Below are 21,450 nucleotides of genomic sequence, written 5' to 3'. Positions count from 1 at the left end.
GAGCCGAGATTGTGTCACTGCACTCTAGCCTGGGCAACAAAGCAAGAAGAATGACAAAAATTTAAACCACTCTGAATACTTCTTTTCTAAAACTAAATATTTCATCATGATAATAGTTAATGCCAACCCATTTAAAATTACAAAAATGCACTTAGTTGATTTTGCAATAACCCCAAAACTACATCATTTGAAAATAAAAGCAAATGAGTTGGTGAAGAATATTTACTTTTGTGTGAATTGTACCGTGGACTCTGCACTGTTACTTTTTGCATACGAGCATAAGTAATTTCTCTCAGATTATAACATTTTTAAATTCTAAAAGATCATTTAGACAGTAGTTTTGCCATTTTTATTCCCCTAGAAATAAAAGTTGTTAATAATTAAATAGAAAATTCGTTTTTGAGAAATAGTAATTTAGGAAGAAGATCTTTATGACATTTTAGATGTCACTTTTCTTGATATATTTGCTCCCTCTAGTGAGTATTCCTGCCCTTGTTTGGAATATTTTACAGATTTAAGGCAAGAACTAGCAGTTCGGGAAAGACAACAGGAAGTAACTAGAAAGTCGGCTCCTAGCTCTCCAACTCTAGACTGTGAAAAGATGGACTCCGCCGTCCAAGCATCACTCTCTTTGCCAGCTACCCCCGTTGGCAAAGGAACGGAGAACACTTTTCCATCACCGAAAGGTTTGTAATGTCTTTTCTTTTTGAGGCCGTGTGTTAGATGATCAGCTTAAGGGGGTTTGTTGCTGAAGGCGGTTGCTAAGGTTTAAAGAGTAATTTTAGTTTAAAAGTTGGTGAAGTCTAGTGCTATGTGAAACAGAAGAAGGAATTGTCTTCCTAGGCCACTCATACATAGGAAACAGTGAAACAATGGCTACATTTAAGATGAGATTTTTAAAAGTTAAAGGTTTTTAAGGAAAGTTTATTTTTTGATGATAGCAATAGATTTTGCGATTACAGCAGTATGTTTAGGTAGAAAATTTTAAAAACAGAAAAAAAAGAAAATAAAAATCATGTTATCTTACCATTTACAGGCACCCACCATTAACATTTTGAGTTTTTTTTTCTGTTGTGTGCTTGTGTATGTTTGTGCACATCTCTTTGTCACATACAGATTTGGGGATGATATTTAAATACAGTTTTATTTCTTCCTTTTGCCACTTTCCATATCCTGGGAGACCTGAGGCGTTTCTACATAGAATGTACAGAGAATCATTAAGTTGCCTTTCAGACTCATGTAAGACTAGCTTGAGTAGACATGCCCATTCTGTTACATGCTTCAGAAGCTGCCATTTTCAAAAGCATCATTCAGAGTAATTGATGATTGGCACATACAGAATACTCACATTGCCATCAGCCAGTGTGTTTTTCTCAATCCACATAAGCAGAAAAACCATCTAGTAGCCACTAGATAGAACCTTACAATAGAATCCTAAAGCTCTCAATTGAGATTTGTTTAGATTTTGCAGCTCGCAGTTCATATTTCAGCTACTCTCATCCCCCCATGCTTTTTTTTCCCCACCCTATATTGAAGCTGTCATCCCACCCTTTTTAAAATATGGGGTTTTATCTTTGAGAATGCTGTGTGGGCAGCTAGTACAGTGAGCTCTGTATGTCTCTGCTACTCAATATATTATCACCAGCCCATGTGGTTATTTAAATGTATACTAAAATGAAATAAAATATAAATTTAAGTTTCTTGGTCACATTAAGCACATTTCAAGTGCTCAGTGGCCCTTCAGTAGATAATTCCACTTGTCTTTGCCTTGTTACGAGATGATATCAGATAAAGTATGTGAAAGTGCTATATGGTCATAAGGTGTTACTAATTGCACTAGTATGTACCAGGTTTACTGCTGAGGACAAAGGGCAGGCAATAGATTATTAGCAGTCACCAGGAGCCCTTGCGGTCAGTTTTTCAGACTAGCCACTTGTGTATTTGAAGATTTCCCAATTACATCTGAGGACTAACAGTTTTGGTTTTATGTTACTGATTAGAATTATGCAGATCTGAAAATCCTTTAGTTGAAGACTCATCAGAATACTGAAAGGCCTCAGTTGAGGTGACACCCATAGGTGGTGCACGTTTTTTTTTAATAGCCCGTTAAGAGTTTTCATTCAGGGACTTGGGAAGTCAACAGGACATGGAGCCTGCTCTGGCACAGCATGAGATGTGCCAACTGTATGGCAGTAATATTTGCTTAATAGATACGTTTTTAGGCTGGAACCAATAGCATGAATTTTCACGGGCTAACGTAAAAGCTGCTGTGTACTAGATCACTGCAATTTCATTACAAGAAAGCACAGAATTGGTAGGGTGCAGTGGCTCACGCCTATAATCCCAGCACTTTGGGAGGCTGAGGCGGGCGGATCACGAGGTCAGGAGATTGAGACCATCCTGGCTAACACCGTGAAACCCCGTCTCTACTAAAAATACAAAACATTAGCCGGCCGTGGTGGCGGGCGCCTGTAGTCCCAGCTGCTCGGGAGGCTGAGGCAGGAGAATGGTGTGAACCTGGAAGGCGGAGCTTGCAGTGAGCCAAGACTGCGTCACTGCACTCCAGCCTCCGCGACAGAGCGAGACTCCGTCCCTCCCCCCCCAAAAAAAAGCAAGCACAGAATTGTGAGCAGCAGCAGGTAGTCAGAGAAATCTGTGTGATCTTAGAGCTGGTCTTTCTGAAGTGGTCTGTCTTTAATTGTATTTTATTTTTTACAATGTTTCTTTTCCTTTTTTTTTTTTTGAGACGGAGTTTTGCTTTTTTTGCCCAGGCTAGAGTGCATTGGTGCGATCTCGGCTCATTGCAACCTCCACCTCCTGGGTTCAAGCAATTCTCCTGTCTCGGCCTCCCAAGTAGCTGGGATTACAGGCACCCTCTACCACACCCAGCTAATTTTGTATTTTTAGTAGAGATGGGGTTTCGCTGTGTTGGTCAGGCCAGTCTCAAAGTCCTGACCTCAGGTGATCCACCCACCTCGGCCTCCCAAAGTGCTGGGATTACAGGTGTGAGCCACCGTGCCTGGTCTACAATGTTTGTTTCTAAAAAGCATTTAATGCACCTTACCATAAAAGCACAGGTTTAATAACACCTAAAATATAAAACTCGAATAGGGAAAAATGAGATCTAGAAATCCCTGCCAAGAACAGTACAGCAGTGTTTTATAGCACATCGAGCACCTATTATATGTCATGCATTTTTCTAGGTGCTGGGAGCGCAGTGGTAAGACAAAGCCCCTACCTGCAATGAGATTGCATTCTAGAGGGGAAGAAGGATAAGAAACAACAAAAACCCCACTCAAGTATTCTCGTTGCTGATTAGCACTCTGTGGAAAACAAACATAAAAAATAATAGCTAACCTTTATTGAGTACTTACTACGTGCATTTTTAAAGTACATTAACTAATTTAAACTTCACAACAACTTTAGGATGAGGTAGTTGTTATTTATCCCCTTTTACATATGGGTAACTTACCCAATGGCTGAACTGGATTTGTATACAGTAGTTCAGCTCAAGAGCCCTTAATCATGATGTCATATTATCTCTTAAAAATTAAGAAATGTGCACGACTGAAAACTACTGAGTGTGGAAGAAGATGTGGGTGAATATAATGGTAAATACTGTGATTCTGAATGGGAAGACTGAATTTTCTTACAGTATCCATTCTTCCCAAGTCAATCTATAATTTCAACTTCTAATAAAAAGCTGAACAGGATTTTAAAAATTGATATGTTGGTATTAAAATTTTTCTGGAATAGTAAATGTGCAGGAACAGCTGAGAAGAGTTTGAAATAGGCTAATAACAAGAAGGACCTTTGCTTTTTGAGATATCAAAATGTATTTTAACATTATACTAATTAAAGTAGCATACTTCTGATAGAATAGGCTAATAATTCAATGGAACTGAAATATATTCATATATTTAGGGAATTTAGTTTATAGTTATAGTGCCATTTCAGATGAGATGAGTTTTCCCTAAATGATACTAGGACAATTGGCTATCCATTTAGAGGAAAAAAATTAGATATGTGTCTTATAGACACTATAATTTTTAGGTAAATTAAATGATCTGAATGTAAAAAACATAGAAAGATACTAAGAGAAAGTGTGGGAAAGATTATGACATTAAGATGGAGAAGCCAAAGGTTCTCCTACCAAAACACAGCGTTTACAAGATGAATGTCACACTGAGAGATACAATGTATGTAAGAGAAAGGGTGAATATTCAGAATGTATAGAACTCTTACAGATAGATTACAGGAGGAAAGATAAACCAGTGGAGAAACGTACAAAGACTAAACAGCTGATTTTTCAGAAGAGATTCAAATGATTAGTTACTATGGAAATAGAAAGTAAAACAACGTGACTATCAAACTGTCCAAAAAAAAAAAAAAAGATAATACCTAGTATTATCAAGGGCACCCCCACATAGATTGCTGATGTTAGTACAGGCTTTTTAGAGAGCATTTTGGCAGGGTCTGTCAAGGTGAAAAAAATGGATGTATGCCTGAGCCGGCAGTTCTATTTTTAGGAATCTCTTTTTCCAGAAATACTTGTCTAGATGTGTAAGAGTATATGTCCTTGTAGCATTACTTGATATAATTTAATTATATATATTTGATATGAAAATAAAAATTTGATATAATGTAAATATCCACCCATTGGAGAGTGGTTAAGCCTATTTATGGTATCTGTACTTTGTCCATATTTGGAAGTTGTTTGTTGATATTGCGTTGAGTGTTATACTACATTGTAACATCAACAACAAAACCCAAATATCAAGGAAACTGCAAGTGTAATCACTCAGCTTTTATTTTTCTCTAGCTATACCAAACGGTTTTGGTACCAGTCCACTAACTCCCTCTGCTAGGATATCAGCACTAAACATCGTGGGGGATCTCTTACGGAAAGTAGGGGTAAGTTTCAATTATTTATCACTAGGTGTTTCCACTGACAAGGTATTGAATTATTTCTTAATTTGAAGTGAGGGAAGAAAGAAAGGAGACTTTCCCGTGGTAAAGGCTGTCATGAAGCTGACAGGCAAAAGCATCCATTGACTGGCCAGAGGCTAGTCCAGATGACCCTTCAGGATGCCCCTGCACAAGAGCCTGTACCTTGAGCTCTGAGGTTCCCACCGGGGCATTCTTCCTGTTCTCTATTCCTGTTTCAACAGCACGACGCCTCTGTCCTTGTCTAGAATACTTTGTCTAAGGCCTGCTGTGTGTCTTCTACCACCCTCATCCTGGTCTTTACTGTTGTCTGCCGTCTTCCTGGTCATTCCCTTGTCTTGTGTTTGTGGGACTTTAACATTTGGCTCATGGCATTACTCTCTATTCTTAGTCTTGCCCACCTTATTGTTCCTTGGCCACCTCAACTTCAGTGCCTTCTCCTTGGTGTGAGCCTTGTATTCCAGAACAGTTTTGCTTCTGAAATATTAAACCCAGCCAGACGTGGTGGCTAACACCTGTAATTCCAGCATTTTGGGAGGCTGAGGCGGGTGGATCACTTGAGGTTAAGAGTTCGAGACCAGCTTGGCCAACATGGTGAACTCCCATCTCTACTAATAATACAGAAATTATTCTGGCGTGGTGGCAGGTGCCTGAAATCCCACTACTTGGGAGGCTGAGGCAGGAGAATCATTGGAACCCAGGAGGCGGAGGTTGCAGTGAGCCGAGATTGCACCACTGCCCTCCAGCCTGGGCAACAGACAGCAAGACTCCATCTCAAAAAGAAAAAAAAAAAAAAAAAATTAAACCCGTTTTTCTGCTTAGTCAGTGTGTTTTACTCTGTATCATACCTACTCTTTAACCTCATCAAGAGTATTACCCCATTTTTTGGTGTGTTTGTTTTTATCTGCCATCTCTTGCTTTTACTTCCTTTCTTTCATCGGTGATCTCACACATCTCTTACTCTGTCACTGTTGACTTACTTCATGGTCTCTCTGGCCACATAGAAGGTCTGCCATCTGAATTACTGGAAACAGTTGCAGAACCATGTGGATTTATGCCACTATCAAGTCTGCATTTCTAGCATTAGCTTCCATTCATGTTTCCCTTAGTGAGTTTTACCTCTCCAGCCCTTGCCGTTTCCCAGTATCTACTACCCCCTTCACTTATTTTCGTGTGTGACACTTTCTAAAAAATGTAGAAATTGCGTTATACTTTATCTAAAGCAGATATGGGAGGCTAAGACACAGGTCTTATGTTTGCCTGTTTCAGCTCATCATAGGGGTTATTTTCTGACCATCAGATTAAACCTGCATTTTAAAGTTAAAATACAAAGTAAAGTGCATAGGTCATTCCTATAGTACGTAGAATAATCTTTCTTCACTCCCAAGATAACCATTTTAAAATTCTCTGTGTTGTAGTATTTGTCTTTAGTACTTGAAATAATATGCTTATTTTTCTGTTTATCTTGATTTATTCAACTTTAAGCAGAGATAAGGAATTTAGATCACCTCCTCCCAAATTTTTATTTTTATTTTTTGTTCTTGTAAAAAAATTAACGTTCGTAAACTTTCATTTTCGAATGTATTAGGTTATATCTTTTTTTTTTTTTTTTTTTTTGAGACAGTCTCACTTTGTTGCCAAGGCTAGAGTGCAGTGGCATGATCTTGGCTCACTGCAACCTCCGCCTCCTGGGTTCAAGTGATTCTCTTGCCTCAGCCTCCTGAGTAGCTGGGATTACAGGCACCCGCCACCATGCCTGGCTAATTTTTGTATTTTTAGTAGAGACGGGGTTCACCATGTTGGCCACAATGGTCTCGAACTCCTGACTTCAGGTGATCTGCCTGCCTTGGCCTCCCGAAGTGCTGGGATTACAGGTGTGAACCACCATTTCTGGCCAGTATGAGGCTATATCTTAACTCTCTGTTCTCTCCCTTTCTTCCCCCGACACTCCCACTCCGCTTTCTGAGCCCTCTACTAGCTGTGTGAGCTCTCTGTTGGTTGGTTCTAAAAATGGAAAATCAGTCAAATAGCATTTGTAACAATGCCCGTATGTGTGTCATTTACTGTGTCATCACAGAGGAGATGTTGGACTGTCGGGTGGGTCTTTATATTTGTGCCACTCAGCAAATGTGTTTTGAGAATTTTGTTCTTTAACTGTAATTTACTCAAAATCATACCGGGTTTTTTAATATTTCATTTTGTAGCTGACTGTATGCTGCTTTCTTTTCCTAGCATTTGTTTCCCCTTCTCTCTTTTGAGTAGAAAAAACCTGTATCTTTCTTTGCTCTCCTATCTTCTAGTTTCTTCTTCACACTCTTTGCGGGATGCCCTGATGGGCTTCGAGGGCTGCTGCATTGTTGTTGCCCTCGAATTTCTCTCCATTTTACTCTTGGGTTAGTTCTGCCTATTCCTCAACCCCACGTCGTCGTCTGTCTTTGTTCCTTGTTTGTTTTGCTTGTACTTTAATTTATTCAGAAGTGGTGCATGAAAGTTTAATTTGGCATCCTTGTATGGTTTACACATTCAGCTGACAATCTGTCTTCTAAGAGTTATCAAAATAACGACCTCCAAAAGTCATCAACACTTTGCGTCTGCTGCTGTCCACCAGCCTTTGTGGGCTTTTATGAATATTTCATTTATACCTCTTTACACTTTGTCCGCTGACTTGAACTGGAAGCCGTTCTCTACTCTTGCATCCCCTTCACAGAGAAAATGAAGGCCATTTGTTTTAAGCTTCTTTGGTTTCTTTTCTCATCTTCTGCTATTACCCTCCTATTATTACCTCTATTTGTAGCCATTCCTCCTTTTTGTCCCAGTGGTAACAGTGCAAATTCCTACCCGTGGCTAATTTTGTCCATCTGTGCTTTGGATCTCATTTCTTCCAACCCTCAAATCTTTATTTCTCCTGTATCTTCAGCCTTTTACTATATATGTGTTAATATTTGTGTGTAATGTTTACGTATTACACATTATATGTTATGTATTATACATGTATATTTTGATATTTCTGTATTGCATGCTATCCACATAAATATATGTAATACTTATGTGGTACATATTGCATACTTTAAAGCTTCTTGAAAGCGTGTCTCCGTTTTTTGTTAGCATTTTGACTGCATGCACACTCCCCAGACACTTTAGCCTGGGCTCTGTCCCCTGCTCGTGCCGCTAAAACTGCTCACTGGTGATCTCAGTGCTGTCAAATCCAGTGGATGCTGTTCTGTCCTAATTTTACTTGAAGCATTCAACACTGACCCTTTTTTTTTTTCAATGCCCTCTTTTCTCTGCTTCTCTGATGCTGTTTCATGGCTGCTCCCAACTTTCTTTCCATTCCTCTTAGTCATCTTGTAGGGTCTTCATCTGCTCACCCTTTCAACATTGGTTTTAGTCAGAGTTCTGTCCTTGATTTTCTGATCTTCTTAATCACAGCCATAGTTTCATCCACCCCTGGGTGGGGATATCTTTCAAATCTTAATCTCTAGACCACCCTTTTCGCCCTGAAAAGACCTGGTGCTCGTGCTTGGATGTCTCACTGATGTCTCAGACATAAGTTGTGCCTGCCGTGTGATAGATACTCAGTATGTATTTGAATGAATGAACGCGTGTCTTGAATATAGGAATTGAATGGCTCTCAATTTCTACTGTGTATGTGTAGCTTTGATAAGCTGCTGAATTATTGCTGAATTATGCTTATTCAGAGTTTGCCCTACAAGGTCGCTACCTCCCTTCCTTGTTTCGGCTGTCGTTTTAGTAGGCCATTGTACTTTTGTCATAGGCAAGAAGGAGAAGACAAACGTTTGTCTGTTTTCGTTGCTGTTTCTTTTTTTTGAGACAGAGTCTCACTCCATCGCCCAGGCGAGAGTACAGCGGTGCTATCTAGGCTCACTGCAGTCTCTGCTTCCTGGGTTCCAGTGATTCTTGTGCCTTAGCCTCCGGCATAGCTGGGATTACAGGTGCATGCCACCACACCCAGCTAATTTTTAACATTTTTTCTTTAGTAGAGACAGGCTTTCACCATGTTGGCCAGGCTGGTCTCGAACTCCTGGCCTTGAGTGATCCACCTGCCTCGGCCTCCCAAAGTGCTGGGATTACAGGGATGAGCCACTGCGCCCAGCCGTTGTTGCTGTTTCTTTAATAGCTCTTATTGAAATGTCGGGGGAGGATGTCCAAATGGATTCTCAAAGTGAAGTATATTTTACCTGTGGATTTAATTTAGCTGTGCATTCCCAGTCCTTTACTGTTGTGGATAATAGACATGAATTGTGTGTGTATATTATATATATATTAATATATATATATGTATGTGTGTGTGTATGTGTGTGTATATATATATATATTTTGGCCAGGGATAGTATTTTTCTTTTTGGAGAAGGAGGGGTTTGATTTGGGCAAAGTGTTTATGGGAAAGAGGCAGTTGATGATGTCTAAGCGCGTGGAAATACATGAGAAACGCCTGATCTCTCCATGACATCTGTGTTGGCAGAGCCTGGTGCTTGCCAGATGTTGTGGTGACAGGTGCAAAACAAGGGTGCCCAATTTAGAGGTAAATGCTAAAAGACCAGTGTCATTTGCAGGTGAATTATTTAATTACAGACAAAGGGTATCAGTTAAAACATTTTACAGAATGCTCTCAGAAATAAAATAGCTTTTAATTTCATGTAAAGTGTTGTAAATGTTCTCATTCATTCTCATGCAGTAGAAAAAATGAAGAACCTAGAGAAAGAATTGGCTGCCCTAAAAAAAATTATCAGGTGATATTTTTGGGTTCTTTAATAGTGCTTGCTCCCAAAACACACCCTGCTCCTAACACCAACCAACAGTCTACAACTTAGAAACGAACAATGGATAGGGGCAAGAGACCTGGGGTCTGCTGTTCGACCTCCCGTGCCACACTTTTCTTACTTGTAAGGGGAAGATTACGTGTATTTCCCTCAGTAACACTAAGAGGAAAAAATAAAATATTCTGAGCTCATTAGAAAGGGAGCATAAGTATTCCGCCTTTTTATTAGAAAGTTGATTGATCATGGCTGAACTAACCACCATTATCAACTGAGATGAGTAGGTTTTGAGGCTTGAAATAGAAATGGTTTGAAATGCAAATTTTTATGTGCAGCTACTGTTTTGACAACCGTATCATTCCTTCTTTTTTTTTTTTTTTATAGGCTTTAGAATCCAAATTAGCAGCTTGCAGGAATTTTGCAAAGGACCAAGCATCACGAAAATCCTATATTTCAGGGAATGTTAACTGTGGGGTGCTGAATGGCAGTGGCACAAAGTTCTCTCGATCAGGGCATACATCTTTCTTTGACAAAGGGTAAGTCCTAAATGTTTTAAGTGATAATTTTTTGAGTAGTAAAGTGACAGACTATTAAGTGAGCATAATGAAGCCTTGAAAAGGTAAACTCAGCTTGGCAAACCTGCCTGCAGCCTGTTATCATTCTAATCTTAGGGGCACGATGTCTGTTGTTGTCCCCCAGTCCCCGTGGAGTCTGTTGCCCCAGGAACCCTGAATCTGAGGCTTCTGTCCTGGGAAGCAGACTCTTGAAAGGCAGCAGTGTGAGGCTCTGGTGAGTCAAAACGACTGTGATAAGGTCCCTGTTCTCCAGGCGCTTACAGGCTGGCAGACTTGCAAATACTTTTTCGGGGTAGAAGAGAGCATCACAATTAAATATATGCAAACTGTACAACAGACATCCCCTGTGAGAATTTTGGAGAAATATAAAGCCCTGAAGTACTTAGGCACTGGATCAAATACAGTTTAGGAGATACAACTTTTGTATAAAGTTAAGGCTCTTTTGAAGACTGAAATAAAATTGTCTTAAGATTGAAGCATCCTTAATGCAAAACATTTCAGTTGGTACAGAAGTATATGAACTAAAAAGTCATTGTTTCCTGCCTTCACGCTGTTTCTGCGTTCCTTACAGTTATTCCAAGGCATGTCAAATCATATTTTTATGCATCTGCTCTAAGTTGTTTGTAACACAGTTATGGGATTTTACTTTAAATATTGCTTTGCAATGTGCCTATCATGACTTATATTGCCATTATCTTTCCATGTCATGTATATTATTCTACCTCAATGTACTTATTTATTTTTAAATACTCCATGGTAATACATGGTTGTACAAGTATGCCTTAATATGGGTCACTGCTAGGACCCGTGGCCTGGGATGCTCATGGTGCTGCCTAAGGTAGTTGTTACTGAAACAGCCAACAGGCACCCATGATCCCCTGCCACTGTCTCTGCTTTGAGTCATAGAGGTAATTCTTGCTTGTTTTTCTCTGAAAGCAGAACAGGTACAACTCTGGAAATGTTCACAATTTCTTAAAGCAGCTGGCACTTTCTGCCGTCCTCAATAATTACGGCACATTTATAAAGGAGCAGATTTGACACACAGTGACTCTGAAAAGGCTCTTCTCCTTGTAGTGGAATGTTTTGGTTGATCTCTGTCCCTTAAGAGAATTTTACCCTGAGGTATATACATTTCATTAAGGATTTTGTATTAAAAACACATTCTGAAACCTCACTATACAAATTAGAACTTTATTCTTTTTTTAACAAATTTTTTAAATAATTTTTTTTTTCTTTGGAAGAGATGCGGTCTCACTATGTTGCCTAGGCTGGTCTCAAACTCCTGGGCTCCAGTGATCCTCCTGCCTCAGCCTCCCAGAGTGCTGGGATTGCCGCCGCACCCAGCTGACATCAGGACCTTATTCTAACCATTGGATTTCCACGGGTGGAGTAGATATAAAATTCATTTTCCTCAGGCTTAGGAGTTTCAGGCAGACTTGAGGCAGCCCTTGTTTTTATACTGGAATGGTAAATGGAATGACTGGACGGTTTGACATGAAAGTAGCCGTTTCCCCTAAATGATATGGCGAATGTTTAGGGTAGTCTTCATACATGTTGGAAACAGTGCCTCATTATTTTTCCCTACAGCTTATAATGACCCTCTACTAGAGTAGTTATTGGTCTCTCCTTGGAGTCATATTTCTTGATGGGCCTCAGGTGCCTTCCATGAGAGCAGGCATGAACCATAAGTGGATAGATTGGACAGGTGCCTGTGCGTGTGGAAGCCCTTAAGAACAGTCACGCGGAGGGAAGGATGACACTGTCTGTTCAGGGTCACTACTCCTGCCTGCCACTTGCCTCCCAAGGCAGAGTACCAGGGCAGGGACTGCCAAGAGATGTGGGGACCTCAGGGTGAGCTGAAGCCAGGAACGGGCCTTGGGCACACTGACTGCACCCCTGCCCCTTGAGAGCATCTGAGATGCAATTGTAGGCTTTTCTTCTTGAGCTGAACCCGGAATGGCTGTGCTTTCCAGTCAGAACAGTTGCAGATACTTAGTGTTGGTTTTAAATGATAGACATTTTACATTGTGCCTTTTCTATTAAGAAATATGCTTTTGTGAACTGGCTATTGTGTGAGTGTTTAGCTTATATGATAAGTAGATTGTGTATGCACACTGAAATATTAACCTACTGTTGCTGGAGTTATCGTTCTAGTTGCTGTATTCCTGAGGATAACTCTTTTGTGGGTTTTGCTGTGTTTTCACTTTCTTGCCGCTTTGCTTCGATTCTGGCTTCTGGCCTGCCTGGCTTTTTACCTCTGGCCTTTCTTCCTGCCGACCTGTTGACCAGATAAAAACCAAGATGTTGTGTACCACCTGCAAAAGGAAGGGCAGGATATCACAGTTCCTAGGTCCATTATACACTCTGGCACGTTAAAGAACACAAAAGCCTGTCTGTATAGAAGTGTAGAAGTATGGCTTGTAGTTTTAGCATGAGAAAAGCGCCCCATTTGAAAAAGCCCTCCACTGCAGAACCTGCCTGCCCTCCCTCTCACTCCTGAGTCCACTGTAGAACCTGCCTGCCTGCCCTCCCTCTCACTCCTGAGTCCACTGTAGAACCTGCCTGCCTGCCCTCCCTCTCACTCCTGAGTCCACTGTAGAACCTGCCTGCCCTCCCTCTCACTCCTGAGTCCACTGTAGAACCTGCCTGCCCTCCCTCTCACTCCTGAGTCCACTGTAGAACCTGCCTGCCCTCCCTCTCACTCCTGAGTCCACTGTAGAACCTGCCTGCCCTCCCTCTCACTCCTGAGTCCACTGCAGAACCTGCCTGCCCTCCCTCTCACTCCTGAGTCCACTGCAGAACCTGCCTGCCCTCCCTCTCACTCCTGAGTCCACTGTAGAACCTGCCTGCCTGCCCTCCCTCTCACTCCTGAGTCCACTGTAGAACCTGCCTGCCTGCCCTCCCTCTCACTCCTGAGTCCACTGCAGAACCTGCCTGCCCTCCCTCTCACTCCTGAGTCCACTGTAGAACCTGCCTGCCCTCCCTCTCACTCCTGAGTCCACTGTAGAACCTGCCTGCCTGCCCTCCCTCTCACTCCTGAGTCCACTGTAGAACCTGCCTGCCTGCCCTCCCTCTCACTCCTGAGTCCACTGCAGAACCTGCCTGCCCTCCCTCTCACTCCTGAGTCCACTGTAGAACCTGCCTGCCCTCCCTCTCACTCCTGAGTCCACTGTAGAACCTGCCTGCCTGCCCTCCCTCTCACTCCTGAGTCCACTGTAGAACCTGCCTGCCTGCCCTCCCTCTCACTCGTGAGGGGTCTGTAGCACCGTGGCGGTAGCTCACTAGTGCCGCTAGAAACCTGTGGCAGGGTTGTTTGGGGGAGAGACGTCATCAAAGTAGGTTTGTGTGCGTGTGTGTGGGTGTACGTGTGTTCCATCTTCCCACCCTCTGAAACTTTAGATGCAGTGAAGCCTTCTAACATAAAACAATATACCTTAACTGAGCATATTGCTTTGTGGGATTCAAAAGTATTTTGTAAATTCTGGTCACTGGAGGGCTTCTTGGAATCAGGATTTTGTCTAGTCTCTGATCACTTCTGCCAGTTCCTGAAATGTGGGCTGCCGTGCCTGCTTCCCAGGTGCCGAGCTGTTTCCTTCAACTGTGGTCACCCTTTGTCTCACCATCTGAAAGGACACACATTTCATGTGGAGTGTGGTCACCTGGATTCTCTCCAAACCATTCTTTTTTTTCCCCCATAACTTTATGTAGTTTCTTATGTAACGTGTCTCTATTTTTGTAAGCCACTCTGAGTTCTTCTGGGCTGTGTGTAGGTGGGCATGAACTAATTTTAGGGCACAGTGTGGAAATAGTATTTGTATTACTGTTTAACATGTTTTCCTTTCTTTTATTAGGCAAGAAAAAGTCATATTTCCCACGTTATTCATGGGTAACTGAATTTGTTTGCTGTGCTCTTTTTCATTCTTTCTTAATCCTGGTGTGTGGTGGAAGACACATTAACAGTCTGGTTTTACTAACTGCATGGGGCTGACCCAGCTTTAACTGACTTACAGCCCATCAGTGAGCTTTCACGGTCCTATTCGACTTGACTGGATGCCGTTATTACTAGTTCAGCTGTGCGAAACAAGAGCAAATTAGTTGCAGTGGTCCTGGGGTGGCTGGGAGTAGCATGCCAGGTGGCACGCCTGAGTGGGCTAGGGCGCTGCAGTGTTGATTTCAGAGTCTGGCGATGGTGGTTTAGGGTTACCCAGGCCCTGGGATCACCTTTGACTGTCTTCCTGGGACTGGGGTTCTTCCCGTTACCCAGTTGCTTCTGTTTTCTCACATCAAGGACCAGTGTGAGCACTCCCTCACCTCTGTGCTCACACATGGAGTTCCCAGTTAAAATGGAATGGTAGATGGGGATGTAAGATCTGCCTTACATTTCAGAACTGCTTTGCAGTTTGCAGAGCCTGGGCTGAGGACTGGAGCAGGCCGGAGCTGCTCTGAGCCCACACTCATCCACTGAAATAGGGAGACTCTGGTGTGGTGTGTGCCTACCTGCCGGCTCTTCTGGATAGCTTGAGCCCACCCTCCTGCCCTCTCCAGTGTCCTCATCCTTGCTGCTTTGACAGATTTAATGTTTCCGTCCTTTATCTCGGCTGCTTTAGATTTATTGTCCCGAGTAGCTTCTAAATGTGCCTTGTGTCTTCCCTCTTTTCACTTCTTCCACTGCCATTTTACAACTGACCTTAGCACTGTTTCTTAGCTGGATTCTCTACATTTCAGTCTCCTGAACTAGTCTTTGGTGGTAAGATCGTGAAATTTTATAACTCTGGAACCTTTTTCTACATATATGACTCCCAGATCTGTACCTTCCAGCCTGCCCCATCTCTCTTCCTTCAGTCCGGTCTTGTCCACCGGGACATTGCCCTGTGGCCCTTTGCTGCTCCCTGAAACTGAATATGTTGAATATCGAGAGTCTCTTCTCTTGAAAATCATCTCCCCGTGCACAGCTTTGCAGACCCCGAGGGGACTTCACCAGACCTGTCGTCCCATCTAGAAGGCCAGCTTTCTTCTCTCTCTGTTCTTTAACTTTCTACTTCTTGATTGAGGAGAGAGGCGCTAGGTGAGACGCTGGTGGATTGGCGTTCTCTCTCTCTGCTCCACCCGCCTTCACATTAAGCGTTCCATTTCTGTCCAGATAGACATTTACCGGTTCTCTCTTTATAGCCTGGGCTGCACCACTTACTTTTCCCGTTAGAGCCGGCTTGCATTGGGAGTGCTGAAGTGGTTGCTTGCTGAGGACTTCTAGGTGGTCTCTCACCAGGAGGAGACTAGGCAAGGGTCCTGTCCTGGGCATCTGGAAGCAGCTGTGGGCCCGACTTCCCCATCAGCGTCTCACTAGGTGAGCCTAGGCTAATGGCTGGACCTTCTCTTGCTTTGGTTGCCTTGGCAGTGGAACAGTGGGACAAACCTGATGTTCCTTAAAGTCCATCTCACTTGAAAATGCCAGAATCCCATCCTCAACCTGCTCGAGGAGCCATCTCCTAGTTGCTGCTTTTGCACACCCCCATGGCCCCGGTGCCAGGTTCTTCTTGGCATGCAGCAGTGCTCCCTCTCTGCCGGGCTCCGGGGCTGTCTGCTGTCCCGGTTTGGGGGCTTGCCCTGCCCGTGATGTGTGAGGCTGGGAATCTGAGGTTCACGTGTGGAGAGCTGCGGCCATTTGTGGGGCCTGCCTGGTGATCCCTGAGGTTTCTGGAAGCAGGTGTCAGGGATTCTGGGACTAGCCAGACAGATGGAGCCTATTATATGAGGGCTACCGTGGCAAATAGGATATGGCCTTGGCCCCAGAAGAGGCACAGGCCTGTGACCTTGGGAGAACGGGAAGGATGGTTTCAGACTTGCAAATGTGTTGAAGCTTAAAAATCAGACCTCTCCTAACCCAGCGAGGAAAGGGACAATCTGGCTGTTTGTTGTTGAAGTAGGACAGTGCGCAACAGGGAGAAATGACATTTGTCAGAGCCTTTCTCCTGAGGCTCTTGGTCTCTGTATGCATGGTTGGAATTTAAGCTCCACATATGTACTCTGAGTTTAGTTTCTTTAGACATGAACTTTGTTTCTTCCAAGTAGGCAGGGACTGTTTGTCAAGTCTCTGCATGCCTGCTTCTCTGTCAGGTTTTCCTCGCCTCGCCAGTGTACGAAACAGCTGTCTCTGCAGGGAGTGTGTGTCCGCACTTTTTTTTTTCAAGGAGAACCTCTCTCCACGAGTCTGTCTTCAGCTCCCTGGAGCCCTCTGGAGCGGGCGGGGGCGATAGTGCGCAGGCGTGCCGCAGCGTGGCCCCTTGCCGTAGTGGGCTTTGTCTCCCAAGTTGCTAGTGGGACCCGTTTTCCTGGGAAGCTTTTCAGGGTGGAAAGGCTGAAGTGGCTCCTGAGAGAGGTTCCAGGCTGCACATTCCCTCCCTCTCTTACTGCTTCCTGTGGCTGCGCTGCACGGTGGGTGAGGGGGACGCTGGGGGGCTCCCTGCATCGCTGGGCTCCGGGTGCGCTGGGTCCTGGCTGCAGGCTGTTGGGTTGGGCTGGGCTGTCTGCACACCAGTCTGCATTGGAAAGCCCACTCATCTGGCATTGCTTGCTAAACCGTTTTTAAAACGTTATTTTTCTCCACCTTATTAAGATATTCATGTATTAATACATTATATTTGGAAAATGTAAGGAGATTTGGAAAATGATTAAAAAAGGATAAAGTAGTCAACAAAATTTACCCACAGCCCAGAGGGAAGAAAAGTAACGATTCTTAAATTTTCTTTCTATGATATATATGATCTTATGTACGTATGTGTTGGTGTGTGTGTATACATATGTGTGTGTGCATATATATAATGTGTGTATATATACATTTATTTATACACACTCCCCGCCCCACCCCTGCACTGTGGATTTAGCTACATGGATAGTAATGTCTGTCCAAGGCGCCATAGTCTAGAATCTAGACTATATACTATTTGCTTTTTTTTTCTTTCATGTCATTGAACATACAGAGTTTGGTAACCTGCATCTTTTCCCACTTAGTTACATTCTGAATATTTTCCCATGCTATTAAAAAGCTTGTGGAGTGTGTTTTTAATGGCTGTGTAATATCTTCTTGTTCAGTTGCACCATTATTTATTTAACTAGTTCGCTATTGCCAGGCATTTAGACCTGCTCTGTGGGGAAATAATCAGGACTGGCTTCAGTGGCCGGTGTGCAGAAGTTGCCAAGAAGGGTCATGTGGCCCTGGTTCCCCAGGATTCCCAAATGCTCCATTCTCTAACCAGCTGGTGCTTTCCAGGCAGCCAGTCCCCTTTGGGCCATCAGGACCCTACTGTGGGCAAGGAATAGTTTTAGAAAGCAGATGAATTTCCTATTGTGTGTGAGTGATTTTAAATGAGTTTGTTTTTCTTGTCCTCTTTCTTCCCTTCTGTGCTCTGGTTGCTCCCACAGGGCAGTAAACGGCTTTGACCCGGCTCCTCCTCCTCCCGGTCTGGGCTCCTCGCGGCCGTCGTCAGCGCCGGGTGTGCTGCCTCTCAGTGTGTGAGTGCCCAGCCTCCAGGTGGGGGCCCCTGCCCTCCTCCAGCAACCCAGGACACCCACGCCTCACCCCTCGGTGCCTGGGCCCAGCCCCGTGCCCCTCCGTCTGCCTCCGCACGGCTGGCAGAGGGCAGGCTGCATGCAGTGGCGGCTGCTGGGCCCTGCCCAGCCCCAGAACTCTGCGCGGTATCAATACTGCTATTTTCTCTTCTCGCCGTAGTGCCGTTGGTTTCACATGATTGCACTTTCGTGGGTCACAAGGTGATACATACGTGTATGACTTGGTCACTGGATGCAGAAGTACCCATTCATCGCACCTGCCTCATAGCCCCCACTCTGCTGTACTGATAGGATTTAGTTGTGTTTAGGACATTGCAAATCTCCTAGAAGTTCTCCCCCAAATCAGGTCAATGTGTGCCCTCCTGAGCTCCCACCCAGGCATCTCCAGTGCTCATGATCATGTGTCCCCCAACTCCGCCCCTCACGGTTTGGGCTTGTTTCTGGCAAAGAGTCAGGAAGGTTACTGAATTAGGGAACATTTTCTGCACCTTCTGATTTTACTTAAGCAGCTACCATTCCATGGACTTGCCTCCCAGAGCAGCACAGTGCCCGTCTGAGCCCCACGTGGCAGGAGCCTCTGGGACGGGGCACACACAGGCCGAGCCTCTGTGCTGTCTCCTCCTCCGTGCGCCTCAGACTCGGGGTGAGGGAGGCGGGCAGCCTCTCGCCAGCCTTCCCGTCCTTCAGTTCAACCACATCTTTGGAGCGTTTTTGTTTTCTCTTCCAAGGGCCGTCCCATTGTGTTCGGAAGGGTGAGTGGCTGGTTCCAGGGCGGGCTGGTACCAGCTCCGGGGTGGACTGAACAGCGGCGGCTGTCCCTGTGCATCCTTTGATTACTCTCATGCTGCATTTACTGTTTACATTTGTTTTATTGTACATAGGTTTGTAAACATTATTGCCTAAGATATTTGTATATAACTTGGGCTTTGTAGCTTTTATTTATTTAGAACTCATATGGCATGTTAATGACTCTGATGGTGTCCTACTCTGGGCAGCTGTATAGGATCATCATGTGGTTACAAAAAATACTTCCCTCCAAAAAAGTCTTTTAATGTGGAAACAATAAATTTCACAGAAAAAAAGGATTGACGTTGCTTTATTCAGTCTCTGCCATCCCATGAGAGGAGACCTGGGGCCCATAAAGTCAGGTTCCAACGACAGCAGCTGTGGAATGGGACAGATCAGGTGGCCTCTGGAGATGTCTTATGTGCAGCGCGGGCGTCCTCATGCTGTTTCTTGGCACTGGCTTCTGGGCTTGGCTGTGATTTCCAGGAGCAGTTCGAGGGTGGCCTGGGCCCCATGTGAACATCTGGAAGGAAGGACCAGGATGTTGAGGGTGGAAGTTCACGAAGTCCCAGAGTAACTGGGATGGATCCAGGAGCTGGTCCTGCAGCTGTGCTGCCATTCATGATAGATGACATTCTGGGATTAGAAGTCTCTTTGAACTGGCACTTCTTCTCATCCCTCAGGTTAATGTTAGCAAGTGAGAGAAGGTGTCAGATGTTTGGAAGCAAGACACAAGGTAACACATTGAAGAACGCGTAAACTGGGGTTCGGTGTGAATGCATCAGATTTTGAGCACTGTTTGCTTATAACAACAGAAACAGTATATTTTATAGTTTTAAAACTATAAGTAAATGAAAATGAAGTGAATCAAAACCCTGAGTGACTTTGAGAGGCCGAGGCGGGCGGATCACAAGGTCAGGAGTTCGAGACCAGCCTGACCAACACGGTGAAACCCCGTCTCTACTAAAATACAAAAATTAGCTGGGTGTGGTGGTATGTGCCTGTCATCCCAGCTACTCGGGAGGCTGAGGCAGGAGAATCGCTTGAACCTGGGAGGCGAAGGTTGCAATGAGCCGAGATCATGCCACTGCACTCCAGCCTGGGTGACAGGGCTAGACTCCATCTCAAAATAAAATAAAATAAAATAAAATCCTGAGTGAATAAGAACTATTAAGTAGGATCCATTGTCAAACATTTCTCTATTAATCTATGAACAGGAATATCTGCTGTTAGTTCCTGGAGATTTTGTCCTGAGCTGAGTCTCCAGGGACACTTGCAGTGGGTGTGTGCTGTGCTCGGCTCAGCTGCAGTGGCTGAGAGGACAATCCTAAGCCTCTTGTTGATGTGCAGCAACGTCCAGCTTCTTTCCCAACCCTCATTGGAAGGTTTGGATTAGATGAGCGGTTTCAGCATTTAACTGGCCTCTTTATTTACGTACGAACCCCAGCTAAAACACAGCAGGCAGGTCTTTGACTCTGATTAAAGCACAGATGATGTTTGGAGCCCTGAATCTTCATCCCGAGCTCCCCAAGTGATTTCTCACTTCCTTTGCATCTGAACACCCTGGGCTCATCTTTTTTTTTTTTTTTTTTTTTGAGACGGAGTCTCGCTCTGTCTCCCAGGCTGGAGTGCAGTGGTGTGATCTCCGCTCACTGCAACCTCCGCCTCCCGGGTTCAAGCAATTCTCCTGCCTCAGCCTCCTGAGTAGCTGAGATTACAGGTGCCCGCCACCACACCCAGCTAATTTTTGTATTTTTAGTAGAGACGGGGTTTCATCATGTTGGTCGGGCTGGTCTCGAACCCCTGACCTCGCGATCCACCCACCTTGGCCTCCCAAAGTGCTGGGATTACAGGCGTGAGCCACCGTGCCCAGCCCCACCCTGGGCTCATCTTATCCAGACTGTTTTGCCAATTGCTGGCCACTCAGTTGATAGCTGGAGGAAGGGCCCTGGCTACACGGGCCCACGTGTCATCCACTGCATGTCACCACTGCTCTGTGTCCAGAAGAGCCTGGGCCAGGTCCCTGGAGGGTAGCAGTGTGCTGTTGGGCTTATTTTTGGTCCCTTTGAGAAGAGACTTTTACTTTAAAAATTAAAAAAAAAATTTTTCTTAGCCAGTCTAATTTAGTAGTTGAGAGTTATATACCACTTCAATGACTCTTTTTTTTTTTTTTTTTTTGAGATGGAGTCTCGCTGTCACCCAGGCTGGAGTGCAGTGGTGTGATCTCGGCTCACCGCAACCTCTACCTCCCAGGTTTCAGTGATTCTCCTGACTCAGCCTTCTAAGCAGCTGGGATTACAGGTGCCTGCCGCCATGCCTGGCTAATTTTTTTTTTTTTTGTATTTTTAGTAGAAGTGGGGTTTCACCACGTTGTTCAGGCTGATCTTGAACTCTTGACCTCAGGTTATCCACCCGCCTCAGCCTCCCAAAGTTCTGGGATTACAGGTGTGAGCCACCGTGGCCGGCCTTAGTGACATTTTTTTTGTGGCTATAGCAGCTCTTGGCAAATGACCCCCTCGTGAGGAAACCAGCCAACTCCCTGGACCTCATCTCCCGCTTTCTGTTTGGACTGTGGGGTGTAAGATGCTACTTTGGACATGGTCAGAGAGAGCATCTGCCACCTGGCATGAATGCCGCTATGTGCTGCTTGCCTGTCTAGCTAAAGAGTGCCTCTGGGTGGGTTTTCTTCCTGGGGCTGTGGGTATCTGGTTTCGCGTGGCTCTCCACGAAACCTCAGGAACGAGGCCTCCTTGATCTGCGCCCGTGTGCCCTTCCTCCCTGCTGGTGGGCTCATCTCC

At 44.4% G+C, this 21,450-nt stretch overlaps 1 protein-coding gene across 7 annotated transcripts in view; it reads left to right on the top strand.

Moving 5' to 3' along the window:
* NDEL1 (nudE neurodevelopment protein 1 like 1) overlaps nucleotides 1-21,450 on the top strand; it is a 73,082-nt gene that overhangs the window by 37,970 nt on the left and 13,662 nt on the right. For 4 of the 7 annotated variants that reach the window (XR_004430833.1, XM_033184600.1, XM_033184596.1 and 1 more), the window contains exons 6-8: nucleotides 513-686; nucleotides 4,823-4,914; nucleotides 10,110-10,261. Coding sequence is in view for 6 of the 7 variants with exons in the window: in XM_033184600.1 (XP_033040491.1) it covers nucleotides 513-686; nucleotides 4,823-4,914; nucleotides 10,110-10,261 (418 nt within the window). In the remaining variant the exon portion in view is untranslated. Of the gene's footprint in view, nucleotides 1-512; nucleotides 687-4,822; nucleotides 4,915-10,109; nucleotides 10,262-10,424; nucleotides 10,794-14,151; nucleotides 14,187-17,719; nucleotides 18,952-21,450 lie in introns of those variants that run through there. The other 3 variants (XM_033184601.1, XM_033184598.1, XM_033184599.1) reach the window with 3 other exon arrangements.

The sequence above is a fragment of the Trachypithecus francoisi genome, unplaced genomic scaffold, assembly GCF_009764315.1.
Source record: "Trachypithecus francoisi isolate TF-2019V2 unplaced genomic scaffold, Tfra_2.0 Lachesis_group20, whole genome shotgun sequence".
Taxonomy (NCBI): Eukaryota; Metazoa; Chordata; class Mammalia; order Primates; family Cercopithecidae; genus Trachypithecus; species Trachypithecus francoisi.
This window is presented reverse-complemented; position numbering and strand designations above follow the sequence as displayed.